General features: G+C 46.9%; 6 protein-coding genes across 6 annotated transcripts; 4 read left to right on the forward strand and 2 right to left on the reverse strand.

The window, feature by feature from the left end:
* Positions 1 to 595: 595 nt before the first annotated feature.
* N7469_007786 (C2H2-type zinc finger protein) lies at positions 596 to 2,353 on the reverse strand (the record flags this gene model as incomplete). Its single annotated transcript, XM_056646704.1, has 2 exons — positions 596 to 2,196; positions 2,275 to 2,353. 2 exons carry the CDS (start codon positions 2,351 to 2,353, stop codon positions 596 to 598), a joined length of 1,680 nt encoding a protein of 559 aa, XP_056498255.1.
* Positions 2,354 to 2,622: 269 nt separating this feature from the next.
* Positions 2,623 to 3,375, forward strand: N7469_007787 (DNA-directed RNA polymerase core subunit RPO26; the record flags this gene model as incomplete). Its single annotated transcript, XM_056646705.1, has 4 exons — positions 2,623 to 2,657; positions 2,783 to 3,061; positions 3,162 to 3,281; positions 3,342 to 3,375. 4 exons carry the CDS (start codon positions 2,623 to 2,625, stop codon positions 3,373 to 3,375), a joined length of 468 nt encoding a protein of 155 aa, XP_056498256.1.
* Positions 3,376 to 4,773: 1,398 nt separating this feature from the next.
* Positions 4,774 to 6,194, forward strand: N7469_007788 (MCT family MFS transporter; the record flags this gene model as incomplete). The annotated part of the gene is made up of 2 exons (XM_056646706.1): positions 4,774 to 4,967; positions 5,066 to 6,194. 2 exons carry the CDS (start codon positions 4,774 to 4,776, stop codon positions 6,192 to 6,194), a joined length of 1,323 nt encoding a protein of 440 aa, XP_056498257.1.
* Positions 6,195 to 6,711: 517 nt separating this feature from the next.
* Positions 6,712 to 7,419, reverse strand: N7469_007789 (peptide alpha-N-acetyltransferase complex B subunit NAT3; the record flags this gene model as incomplete). Its single annotated transcript, XM_056646707.1, has 3 exons — positions 6,712 to 6,883; positions 6,957 to 7,188; positions 7,251 to 7,419. 3 exons carry the CDS (start codon positions 7,417 to 7,419, stop codon positions 6,712 to 6,714), a joined length of 573 nt encoding a protein of 190 aa, XP_056498258.1.
* A 446-nt stretch (positions 7,420 to 7,865) lies between these two features.
* N7469_007790 (uncharacterized protein) lies at positions 7,866 to 9,185 on the forward strand (the record flags this gene model as incomplete). Its single annotated transcript, XM_056646708.1, has 2 exons — positions 7,866 to 8,551; positions 8,612 to 9,185. 2 exons carry the CDS (start codon positions 7,866 to 7,868, stop codon positions 9,183 to 9,185), a joined length of 1,260 nt encoding a protein of 419 aa, XP_056498259.1.
* Positions 9,186 to 9,958: 773 nt separating this feature from the next.
* Positions 9,959 to 11,645, forward strand: N7469_007791 (SMP-30/gluconolactonase/LRE family protein; the record flags this gene model as incomplete). Its single annotated transcript, XM_056646709.1, has 8 exons — positions 9,959 to 10,117; positions 10,176 to 10,330; positions 10,399 to 10,592; positions 10,669 to 10,776; positions 10,849 to 11,058; positions 11,112 to 11,208; positions 11,280 to 11,359; positions 11,428 to 11,645. The coding sequence occupies 8 exons, from the start codon at positions 9,959 to 9,961 to the stop codon at positions 11,643 to 11,645; spliced, it is 1,221 nt and encodes a 406-aa protein (XP_056498260.1).
* Between the last annotated feature and the right edge of the window lie 1,902 nt (positions 11,646 to 13,547).

The following is a 13,547-nucleotide window of genomic DNA, read 5'->3' on the forward strand; positions in this document are numbered from 1 at the left end:
TACAAGGCACAGGCGAGGAACGCTAGATCCATGCTCATTCCCTATAGGTATAGAGAACTCTGTAGAACACTAATGCTAGTATGAAGATCTCAGGATCCCCAGATCTACAGGGTCAGCCCCCCCATTCGTTTCAGATGAACTGCCGAAATACACTGTGGATCGCAGGGGTCCCATTTGCAGAATGTATGTATGTATCGAGGCTGACCGCATGCATAGTAGTAAGTTTGGTTTTCAGAGGAAAAAAAAATTGTCGGTGGGGAGAGAAACTATTGCTGCATCTCCAACAGCAAACACTTTCTGGCATTTTCTTGGCCAACACAGCCTCCAAAACACCCCAAGACTCTCCAAGATCTACTCTGGCCCAACCCCATCACCAAATGCTTTGTCCTGGATTAGAATACGAGACATGAAACTTAAGACGTAAGACTAATCCTATCTTACTCAAAATGGGGGTAGAATGTTCATTAATCCGTTATTGAAAGCCCTTGACTCCAGCTTAAATACACACCTATAGTACTAAACGTCAAACGACACAATACAACATCTTATATATCGATGAAATTGTAGAAAAAAAGTCAAATAAAAGTCAAAGCTCTTACTGCTCCATCAGATGATAAGCGAGCACAGGATCAACCAACGCCATCTCATCATGGCTGGGTATCATAGGATCAACGTTTCTGCCCGGACCGGCAGGTAAAGTATCTTGCATCATGAAATCGGATTCTGGGCCAAAATGCCCTGAGTTGGTAACAGGTTCAGTAGACATTGCGCTCTGGGCGGCATTTGCCTCGTGGGGAAAAGACGTAATTTCGGTATCAAATTCAAGACCGTAAATGCCAAGCGTATTACCACCAGAACCATATTGATCTGCAAGTAGAGCACGCTGCATGAACAGCCCTTGAATTTCGTCTTCGGAGCAGCCATGCTTGGCAGACATGTGTATCCACAAATCATACTCACGGTGGAATCGGTATTCGCACGTAGTGTAGAAGCAGGATATGTGTCGCCCTGTTTCTTCTGCATAGCCATGCCCAGTCAATGCAGCTAATGTGGAAATACCAGCGGATTGGGCTTTCTGACTGTTCAATCCAAGTCGCTGACGTCGTTCAGCCTTGGCATTTAAATATCCCAAATGGGCAGTGCGAACATGTTCTTCCAGGGCCAGCTTGCTACCGTATCGCTTCCCGCAGCCAACACCATCCCAACCAGCAACTTTTTTGGAGGTAGATAGGTCAACTTCACCACAGCCAAATCGTTTTTCCCCTTGATGGACGGTGCGGATGTGTACCGTCAGGTTACCCTTCTTGGTGAAACTGCGATCGCAACCCGGCTCGGTACAGTTGAATACTTTTCTCTCGTCAAGGCTGACATCACCGTGGGCTACCTCCAAGTGACGCCGAAGTTCTCGCGACGTGGAACAAACGATCGGACATTTAGGACATTTAGGTGGATGAACCGTTCGAATATGTTCTTGTAGAGTAGCGTACGTAGGAAATGTGACAGATGGTTCAGCAGGATTCTCTGAGCTGCCGTTTGCTGCTGCTTCATGCTGGTTCTGGGAGCATTCCGTACAGCTAAATCGCTTCTCCGTATGAACCCTGCTCTCGTGAGCTCGCAAATGACCTGCGGTATCAAAGGCCATCTGGCATTGGTGCCCCGTCTTTGAATCCACATGGGTACAAGGGAATGGTTTTTGATTGAGGTGAACGCATACTATGTGTTTCTGTAATGTGGAGTGTTTCCGAAAGGTCTCTTCACAGGGAGGGTATTCGGTGCAGCGGTATTTATCACGGCCATCATGTGCGGCAGTGTGACGCCGAAGCCGTGAGCCTGTCACGAAACTCTTTCCACATCCGGGGCGGTCACAGACATAATCTCGGACCCCAGTATGAGCGCTCTTGACGTGATGAGCCAGATGGGAGGCGCGCAAGAAGGTCTTGTCACACCCCCCGTGGGTGCATTGAAATACACGTTCGTTATTATGAGAGCGAATATGCTCTTGGAGTCGGGCTGGTCGATTGAAGGCCTTTGTGCATCCATCGAATGGACAGTAGTGGGTTTTTAGTTCGGAAGGATAACGACTAGAAGTGGTGGAGAATGGCGTTGCCGGGGTCTCATTCAGATCATCACTGATCAAACTCGGGGTCCCTGACGCTGAGTATTCGGCGTCCGAATGGACCTCTTGGTAGATTGGATCTATTGTATCATCATTAGTGTCGCCCTTCGAAACGGTTCGAGCTATCGATAAACCCCTAGCCGAAGTCAACGGCTTACCATCATTATTCAGAGAGTCTTTTTGCTGTCGCTTGAAAGGCGATCCGCCTTCTAAAGAGGCTTTACGCTTCATGGCCATGTTTTAATAAGCCATGGAAAACCACAGCAACTAAGGCAGTAGGCGTGCCTAGACACAAAAAAAAAAAGTGATATCGCTGACGAAATAAATAAATTTTGCCGCATTTAAAGGCGGTGAGGCCGAAGACGGACTAGCGTCAATTTTGAGTGGGAGGAAGATTTTCCGCAGCGCCCAGTCTTTTCGTGCTTCGCGATTCTTCGTCACTTTGATTCCGCGCGTTGGGCCTCTCATCCTAATTACCCAAGCGACACTCTTTACAACTATCCACCATGTCTGACTACGGCGGTGACGACCACGAGGAAACGTAAGAATCCCTTTTATATGGCTGGAGATCTCGGCGCAAAGATCTGCTCGAGGAATCAAGCTCTGGAGCTGTGATCCCCGTGAAAAAAAATGAATTGCCCTTTTGACATGCAATATTCTTTCCAGCTTCGACTACGAGCCTCATGAGGAGGTATTCGAGGAGAATGAGCCAGGCGACTTAGTGGAAGATGATTTCGAGGGCGGCCACGACGGAGAAATCCCCTACGAGAACGGCGTCAACGGCGAGAATGTTGTTGTATCAGGCGATCCCAATTCCGGGCAGTCGGGCAAGGTCATGGAACAGGCGCGAGAGAAGAAGGTCCCCAATGACCAGCGCACTACCACCCCGTACCTGACCAAGTATGAGCGTGCTCGCGTTCTTGGTACCCGTGCTCTGCAGATAAGGTACGTTCAGTCTCAATGAGATCTTTTTCGAACCAAGCTTGAACACAACCTGTTATGAATGCCATGATGGCTAACATTTTCGTGTTTTCTTCGTTTCCAGTATGAACGCTCCAGTGCTCGTTGACCTTGAGGGTGAAACCGACCCTCTTCAAATCGCTATGAAGGAATTGAACCAGAAGAAGATCCCTCTCATTGTGCGACGGTATCTGCCGGACGGATGGTAAGATCATTCAGTTTTTTTTTGAAGCGAAGTAGAAGCATTCTAATCATTGCGCTTTAGGTATGAGGACTGGACTTGCGAGGAGCTTTTGTAGGCGAGACACTCGCCCTCCTTTGCTTGTGAACTAGGATTTCTTTCTCTGGGTAAATTCAGCATAGCGTTCGGAGTTTGGGAGTCTAGAAACCGTGGCTCGAAAACAAAAACATAAGGGCAATGGCCTGGGAACCATGGGCATGAACTGTACATGAATTTTAGAAAGACCAAAAAAATACTAATAACGGTTTCTATAGTATCTCTAATCATTAATTGCGTGCAGTAGTTGAAAGAAAGCCTTGTTCAGACATGCTCCGATTAGGGCTGAGTTGGGAATGACTATCGACTATCAGACAAAAAGTAAACATGCTATGTTCCGCCTGTATGCATATATGTATGTATGTACTTGAATATCCCGTAGTATTCCAATACTTTCGATTTCGAAATTCAAGCTCTTTGAAATACATCCTGAGGATATATTATACTTGATAGTAACATGAGTTTGAGACCAGTCTTACTTTCTGCCGTTCTTTCTACGCTTCTTTCTACCACCTCAAGTCTTTCGGAATGATAGTAGAAGTGGAAGGCGGTAGTAACTATTAAAACCCTACCTTCTATTTGAATAATTGTAACTGGCACAGCCTATTACCCCGGATAGCAGACCTGCTAGGGAATATTTGAATTCGTGTATGTAATTTGCTATTTGGATGTATTCACTGATGGATTTAGTATCCTACATTTCAAATTCTCACGGGAGGACTAAATAAGATGCCAAACTATTAATAAAATACCAATCATGCGAATATCAGTATACTAGAGTCGTATTTCTAGTTGATATACGCTTCGTTGTGCTGACCGGGGAGCACGCTGTTAACCCCGAAAGTCCCCACGTTTTCCCCCGATTGGCCTTTCATCGTGAGATGCAGGTACTCTGGGATGATTGATCAATAATCAACTACACTCAAGCCTCAAGCCAAGGTGAATCGGGTAACCGGCACATCTCTAGTCTATCCTCATTGGGTATACGCAGTACTCCAACTCCCATGCACCTGCGAGCTCTCCTTCTACTCCATACCCCATGCCATCCTTGACTACGTACTCACTACTCCATACTCAACCGTGTTGGCGGACCGTGAACCCTGGTGGATTGGTGGACCGGTTCCACCAGGGCCTGCTTTTTCGGCTTCGTCCGCCCCCAAAGGTGCTTGTCTGCCCCGCTTGCCGCTGTACTTATCGCCGATTTTTCGTTTGGCTTTCGTTTCTGCAATTTTTTTTCTTTTCTCACAGTGACTCACCCCACGAAGTCCCAAGCTATATATCATCATATCCTCTCGTCAGATATTGAGCCAGCTTGTGACCCTCTTCGGGGATTTTCTACGATTTTGTGCACACAGTGATTGTGCTTTGAAGCGGCCCATCTGTATCTCACCCGACCAAACGCCGAGATTCAATGAAAAGGATGGGTTCGACTAATTCGGAATTAGAGCAGAATGTTCACAGCCATATCTCACCCAAAGATGAAGAGAATGTGACCACCGACACCACCCATTCTCCGGATAGGAGTCCAGCAAAGGATCCTGAACTGACCTTTGATACCGGTCTTCGATCATGGCTTCAAGTCTTGGGCTCGTTTTTTCTCTTCTTCAACTCATGGTATGTCATCCCGCATAGAAAGCAACAGAATCTGAAAAAAGCGAGAAAGCAAACAAAAAAGAAGATTCAATAAATTCTAACACAATCTCTCTTGTTAGGGGCGTGATCAATACCTGGGGTGCATATCAGACATACTATGAACAGGACCTGCTCAGTGGTACCTCGTCATCCTCCATTGCCTGGATCGGATCTCTCCAATCTTTCCTTTTGATGATGATCGGTGTTGTTACCGGTCCTCTCTTCGATGCTGGCTACTTCCGTGCTCTGATCGGGTTTGCAGCTTTCATGCTACCATTCGGCCTGATGATGACCAGTATTTCCACCCAATACTGGCATTTGATCCTTGCACAAGGTGTTTGTGTCGGTTTAGCGGCGGGATGTCTGTTTGTGCCCTCAGTCGCAATTTTACCGCAATACTTTCAACGCAAAAGAGGCCTTGCCAATGGCCTCGCTGCCAGCGGGAGTAGTATCGGCGGAGTCATCTATCCCATCATGTTCCACAAGTTACAACAAGAAGTTGGCTTTCCTTGGGCTACCCGAGCTATCGGCTTCATCTGCTTTGGTACTATCTGCGTCTCATTCATTATTATGCAAGTTCGCTTCAAGCCCAAGGAAAAACGCAAGCTGTATCAGTTTTCAGCTTTCAAGGAGCTTAGCTTCTGTCTTTTCACCGTGGCCATGTTCCTCGGGTTCTTGGGTTTCTACAACTTCCTTTTCTACGTCCAATCCTACGCCATTGAGACAGGGATTGTCGATAGTAACCTCGGATTCTATCTGATCTCTATGCTTAATGCAGCTTCTACTTTCGGTCGAATCGGTCCCAATTTCCTGGCTGACCACATTGGTCCTCTCAACATACTCACACCTGCCGTGACTATCACCTCAATTCTGGCATTCGTGTGGATAGGTGTTCATACTGTCCCTGGTATAATCATTCTAGCCATTTTCTACGGCTTCTTCTCCGGAGGATTTGTTTCTCTCCCGCCAGTAGTAATGGCTAGTATGACTCCAGACGTGCGAGATCTCGGCACACGTCTCGGAATGATGTTTGCCATCGTCTCCTTCGGACTTTTGATCGGAACTCCCATCGGCGGTGCTATTTTGAACGACACTCACAAGTACTTGGGTGTACAATTATTCACATCTTGCTGCCTTGTTGCCTCGGCGCTCCTAATGGCAATCTTGAGATTCGTGCGCTCGGGTCCCCACCTGAAGGTGAAGGCTTGATCTGCAAGCAGCTATAATGAACTCTAATTCTCATTCGAGCTATACTCGACAGCATTTTGCACTTATCAATCCAATCGCCGTGGGATTTATATCGGCAGATGCCCTCGCCGAGCCTATCCACAAATACACGTTTGCGACGACATGTAATATGCGAAATATCTTATCTGAAACAAATCTACAGGTGTTGTGGAATTTTTAAACCTCGAAATGATTAATACTTTCGAGTCATGCGATTTTTCGCTCCTGGTATCGAGACTGGCCCCAGAACAAATCGGCAATATCGATACTACTACTCTTCGGCTATTCAAAAAAACCTACATTTAGATATGGAAATGATAAATCAATAAATTCTGAAATGACTGGTTCTATTGAGTTTGAGGGTATTTATATATGTTTCGTATGTATGATCCCAAAACTCCAGGGCTCCCGCCAACAATCACATTGAAAACCTTCACAAGACCCCCACATATGCTACTATAAGATCAAATCCCTCCTTCGTTTTTATCGGAGCTCTTACTTATGAAACGTCCTCTGGATTTACCAAGAAGTCCTCTCCTTTGTCTCGCACGTGCTCCAGCTTCTTATCTCGACTGCAAGGTTTCCGCATGTCAAATGCGTCTTCTCCTGAATCAGACATGCCTGTTGGATCATCGCTGTAGTAATTGACCACTCGCCGGAATACGGAGTACCTGTTGAGAACCTATCAGCATGGGGCCAGACAAACCCAGGCGTAAACTCCGGCAAACTAAAGAAGCAACTTACCCCATTCCTTTATACATATCTACCGCAACCTTGTTCCCTGCCCGCACATACAAATCCACAAACCAGGCATCATTTATATCAGAGCCCCGCTCCAGCTGCTCAGTTAATCGGCTAGCAAAACCGAGTCGGCGCCAGTCGGGTGCAACGGTCAACACTGTAATATGTCCGTGCCAGGGTGTATAGTGCTCGGAGGCTCGCATTGATGGGTGTTGCTCCTCGAGTTTCCCCATAACTATCCAATTTATCAGTGAATTTAGTCCAATGGTTTTAATCAAGGTAAAAAGAGAGCCATACTATATCCCACCACACCGGCTTCGCGGTCTTTAACCACACTGAACAGTGACGGCCATCGGGTGAGGTAGTTCAGGTAAAATCCCAAATCATAGTTCTCAGTCAGTGGGTCCAGGTTCGTCCGGTTCATGGACAGCAAGTCCAGCGGGGACATGCGTGTAATAGAGCTCATGGTGGCTTTCTTTGAGGTCTTGAAGAATGTGGGGTTGACGGACTATTTGATGCCTTTTTCTGCCGAGTGTCCGCAGGGCGGTGACTTCATTCCGGCATGGTTCATGTCCAAATGTACAACTTTCATTCTGCTTCACTTTCGGCGGTTTGGGGTGTCTCTTTTCAATTTTGGGAGCTCACTGGTTTTTGTACTTCACGGCTGATCGTTTATATTTCATAGATGGGTCATGCGACGGTAGAAGTTGAGATAACATCGAAACCGACACACCCTCACGCCAGCCCACAATTGCCCATCTCCTAATAAATACCATAACTAACACTGCGTGTTGATGGTTCATTATTTTCTTTTCTTTCATTGATACTTCCCCTTCTCACTCATTATTCGTCGTATCATTCATCCGCTATCCTTATTCAAAGAGGCTCACCAATCTTATATACCTCGCCGCAATGCCCCTCCCTCCATCTCCCCTGAAACTTTCTCACCGCAACCCCTCAACAATAGACGAGTCACCAATTTCACCAGGGGCAGGAGCCAATGGATTTGCTCCTCAGAGTCCTCTCGAACTCCGAACGCCTCGTCTTTCTGCACCGCCATCCCCGGTCACTCCTCGCCAAAACAGTCGCACCATGTCTGGGTCTCAACGTGAATCTGTCGACTTCTCCGCCGGTACAGGTGGCGAGGGTCTAGGAAATCTTGCCGACGAATTGGCGGATGCTTGGGAGCAGGAAGATGAGGGCTATGGCTATGCATCAGGGCAGGAGGCAGGCGCCGGAGGATCCCAGCAAATGGACCATAGTGACAACGAGGATGCATACATGCGTCCTGGACATGATATGCATCCACCATCACCCTCAGTAGACTCGCCCGCATCGAGGAGCAGGCTCCGACCCAGTCACCTTCGGCATCGCCGGGCAGAGTCCCATTATGATGGTTCAGACTATGGGAATGACTCGGATCTGGAAGAAGCGGCGGATATCTCCCCCGCACTGGAAAACCAAATGGCCGATATCGAAAGCCTCGCTCGGAGGGGTATCGAGAACAATGGCAGTGAGAATGACCATGTTATTCAACGGACAGTCCAGGAGTTGCGCGATCTGGGTGGACAAAGTGGTATCGAAAATAGCGCCATGCGGTACGTTCTGCGATTGACGCCCTAAACATATCAATTTGTCTAACTGATTTTCTGGTCTAGTCTCATTACCGCACATACCTCAATCACATCGCATCTCACACATCAAACGCGCACACTACAATCCCTCATTCATCCGCTTCTCTTTTCTCCTTTCCCGCTCCTCTCCGAGGACGCCATTGACTCCCTCATGCCTCTCATTGACGAAGGCCTATTGCCAAATCTTCCATACCCACTGCCTGAACAATCCCAGTCTCGTCGAGACTCTCGACCCACGACTCCCTTACAAGCATCCTCAGCCAACCCCCTTGTCTCCCTGCAAGCTCTCATCTCCCAAACGTCCGACATTACCCACTCTCTCCGTGGTTTGAGCGATACCTTATATGAGTCCCGTCAATTGACATCTACCGCATCCCGGCGACTGCGGTCCGCCCGAGAGCTCGTGGCTGAACTACGACGAGAGGAAGAAAGCCGGGAAGAGGGCTCTCGATGGATCGAGGTTGGGGAATGGGATCGCCGACTGAAGGACCGCGAGGCTGGTCAAGAGTGTCGAGATGTCGTCAGCGGCTTCGAGGCCGTTTGCGGCGAGTGGCGTGAGAAGCTCTTCGGGGCTGGCGCTGAAGTAGCAGCTGCGTGAACATACTTTCATGACACTCCTCCTTTTTCTTACTCTTCGCCTTGTTTACAACTGATCGCGGCTCTCTGAATACCTGACTAGATTGTTATGAGCTTTTTCTTATCTTTTATCATTTGTTTTTTCTTCCATCATGGCCCGCATCACCATCTCAAGCCCACTCTTCTTTGTCAGATATCCCCTTCTTACCTCTTTCTTATGTTGTTCCCACCCCCAAACCAAACGGCTTTACCCCGCTGGTTCTGTTAATATCCCGATACCTCGGATCTAGATACGTGCATATATAGCCTAAATTTTGATACCACACAATCGATACATGAATGCTTATATACTAGACTAAAATAAATCTCTCATGCAGCACTCAGCCCACTTCTCCTGCAGTTGATGTTCCACAATCACAGTAAGCGTGGGGGCATCCAATGCTAATTACCAGCACACATAGAATGTTATGGGGTTGAAGCGGAGTGTATGAGAACCCACTCGGCGAGACTCCGAGATTCTTTGACAATTTAACAGAGTATCCGAGGTCAATACCGAAGGTTTAGAGATCGGCACTCTCCAAGCTCGGAGAAATATCCAAAAGTTCTTTTCATCCCGCAGTATCCCCCGCACTTCTCCAATCTAAACATGACGCTGGGCTGGGAGACCGACCAATCATGGCTGGTGCCAGGATTCGAGATCCAAGTATATAAGGTGTAGGGCTTGGCCGGTTTCGCCATCATCGGAATTTCTAGATTGTTCAGTACTAGCCCGAGTCTTCCTGATAGTACTCCGTCATGTCTTCAATAACTAGTTGGTTGTTGCTGGGACAATGTCTCTTCTCTCCAGTCTTCTCAGCAGCGAGCAAGATTCCCACTCAAGCTCAAGCAATTGACCAACGAATATTCAATGTCCTGAATACTACTCTTCCCCCTGCAGAGTTCAATGCCACGAGTGTAGGTGATCCCTCGGTTTGCGTTGCGGCATTGCATCATCGCTAACTCTATTCCAAAGACATTTGTTCCTCCGGGCTCAACCGAGAAAAGTCTTCTTAATCGACCATTTCATATCTATGATGAGGAATTTTTAAAGATTCTGGGCGGTAATCCCACTCTTACCCGTATTGCTTATTCGAAGGTGGACCCTCTCTTCCATGAAGCGGTTGTGTGGTAAGTGCGACATCAGGCCCAATTCGATACTATTAGTACCGGGCAAAGCATTTATTAATAACAAAAAGGTCCAAGAAGACAGATGAAGTGTTTTTTGTGCAGAATGCCGGCCCACCCGAGGCTGGAACGGGTCTTAACAAGTCGTCTATTGTCGAGAAGATCTCGCTGGCTCAGGCTGCCGCTGTGTCCAATAAGACAGATGCCGTGGGTCTGGTAGATGTCGAGAATGTCACTTCTTCGACGATGGTCATTAATCCGAATGGTGAGCTCATCTTGATAGGAGTATAACTGGTTCATTGATGAATGCGAGAAGGATAATCTGACATAACGGAATACAGGAGCTAATAATTATCGCGGGAAGTTGATCTTCACAGGCGAGGGTCAAGGTGATGATAAAGCCCCTGCTTTATACGTTATGAACCCAAGGAAGCCGTACGATACTAAAGGTGGGCTCTTCTACCCGATCATACCAAGTATGATTGATTGTGTCAGGGAACATTCGGTTAACAGAGTGGCAGTTCTTCTGAACAATTTCTTCGGCCGGCAGTTCAATTCGTTAAACGATGTAGCTATCCACCCAAAGAACAAGGAGGTCTATTTTACCGATGTTCCATACGGCTATTACCAAGACTTCCGCCCTTCGCCTGGCCTTCAGAATCAGGTTTATCGATTTAATCCAGACACAGGTGCTGTCAGAATCGCTGCTGATGGCTTTGTGCATCCAAATGGTACGGAACTCTGCTTTACTGGCTCTGTAATTGAAGACTAACCACAAGTGAAGGATTCACGTTTTCTCCGGATGGAAAGCATGCCTATGTCACCGATACAGGGATTAGCTACGGTTTCTATGGCTACAACCTCACAGATCCATCTTCAATGTATGCTCCTTAAATATTTTTTTCTTTCAAATGATGCCCTTATGAACGGCTGCTAATATAGGATCTGGCAGTTATCGTTATGATGTCGCAGAAGATGGTACACTCGAGAACCGGAAGACCTTTGCCTTTATCAATTCCGGAGCTCCGGATGGTAAGTAAACTATCCAATAAAACTATTATAAAACCTCTCTGTTCTCTAATCATAGCCTTTGATCACAGGTGTCCACTGCGATTCTTGGGGCAACGTCTATGCTGGCTGTGGTGATGGTGTCCAGGTTTGGAACCCATCTGGTAAGCTCATTGGCAAGATCTACTTGGGAACAACTTCGGCCAATTTCAATTTTGCCGGTAAAGGAAGGATGGTGATTTGTGCCGAAAATTCGCTCTACTATGCCACTTTGGCGGCTGGTGGAAGCTATGTCGAAAGTGAGATGTAGATTAAGGGAAAGTGTATGTGGAATACAAGTCCAAGTTAGCATTAATCAACTATTTCCAGTTATTAGAGTAGAGTGGCCTAGGGATCACGTAGAAAGGGGTATATCAATGGTAAGGATAAGAAAGACAAAAAAGACAATAGAAAAACGTAAGAGATCAAAAAAAAAAAATAAGGATAGCATGTCCTGGTTTCGATCCAGGGTCCTCCGGGTTATGAGCCCCTGATGTTAATGTTAGTTGAATTGTTTCAAGACATGATTCTTATGTGATCATGTGACTTACGGCGCTCTTCCCCTGAGCTAACATGCTGGGGTGGATGAGTCAATTCACCAAATTTGACACCATGAATCAATATAGTTAAGGCCTCACTAGATGCACATTTACAAACTATGTTTCTAACGAACCACCACAAATACCCGCGCGCTCTTTCCCTGGGATAACATACTCAAATGTGTGTTTTTCCGATAATTTTATGTTATCTAAGCAGTAAAAATACGGATGAACCTTTTGGGATTGAACATGCGCTGGCTCCATTGCCAGCGAAAAGGGTAGATACGGATTGTCTGTCTGTCTGCGCTTTGATGATTCCACCGAAGCTTAAGCAGAATTGAAGCTTACCGTTGACAACAGTATCTGGCGGTGGTAATTAGGTAGAAGCAGTGTATCTTGTATGCCTGTCTGCGTCAAGGCCTTGATCAATGTCAATATATCGCCATTTACTCCGGATAAACAGTAAAGGGCAGAAATCGAACTTAGCTTGTCTGTCTGTGGAACCGTACTTGTTGGTGGTGCTTCGAAGGTTTGGCCAGCGGCCCTCGGATGGTAGTCTCAAAATGGGGCTAGCTCGAGGAGTCCGGGACCTGGTGATTTAGGCCTCGGTGGTTCGAGAGAGCCGAAAATGCGGAGGCGAGAGATGGGTGCAGTATGCGCGTAGGCTGATGGCAGTGAGCTTGTGGGAAAACGAAGTGGGAAGAAGATGTAGAGAAGAGGTACCTGCCTCTTGGTATGGACACAGTATATGTGCAAGGTGATGGCCGTGATTTCCAGATCAAAGGATCCGGATAAAAGGTCTCGCTCGATTGAACTACTACTACTATTAGAAAAGCCCAAGGCCAGTCACTACATTAAATAGAATTAGCAGGTATTGGACCAACCAATTCTATTTCCGCGACATACTATATGGAGGCACATATCATTGCAGTATAATGCCGTATCGCATTTTGAGCAGGGAGTAAGTGAACCTATTGTTGTGTGGCATTCGGCGCAAGACCTGGATATCGACTGGGAACTATGGAAATCCGGAGTTTGGGCCTCGTCTCCTTCAGAAACATGAGATATGTCAAGAATGTTCGTCTGGCTTTGGTTGCTTCTATAGTAGAAATAAGCTTGTTGAATAATTTTGAAAACTAAGCCTCTCACCTGTTGTCAGCTATTGCTCTTAAGCTGAGGGTTGACAACCACTCTGCTTGTCTTACTTGAGATCGAGGATCTGGGATGTGGCGACGGATGGGGATCATTCTGTTGTTTCTGGCGCCACTGGGGTTGGAATAGTTGACTCTTTGACTGCATTGATATATTGGTCATCTTTGACAGCACATTCATGCCGCAACATATCGCGGAGGCTCCGAACTGCAGAATCTAGCTTGGCTTGGTATGAAGACAGGATAACTAGATACCTGGGCAACGTCCATTGTGAATAAACTTTGCTATAATTGTTACGAGCTTGAAAGAGACCCAAGCTTTGCAGGTTGTGGCCACACATAAGATATGTCTTTTTGCTGATACCGAGGTATGCAAAGGTTTGAGCAACAATGTCCTTGCTGATAAGATGGCTAACCATTCCCATCTCAGTATGCATCCATCTCTTCTTTCGGATGCTCAACCGAACCTTTAGTCTGCTTTGG

Source organism: Penicillium citrinum, assembly GCF_028827155.1.
Source record: "Penicillium citrinum strain IBT 23319 chromosome Unknown utg000007l:1.0-2040159.0:1.0-2041076.0, whole genome shotgun sequence".
NCBI lineage: Eukaryota > Fungi > Ascomycota > Eurotiomycetes > Eurotiales > Aspergillaceae > Penicillium > Penicillium citrinum.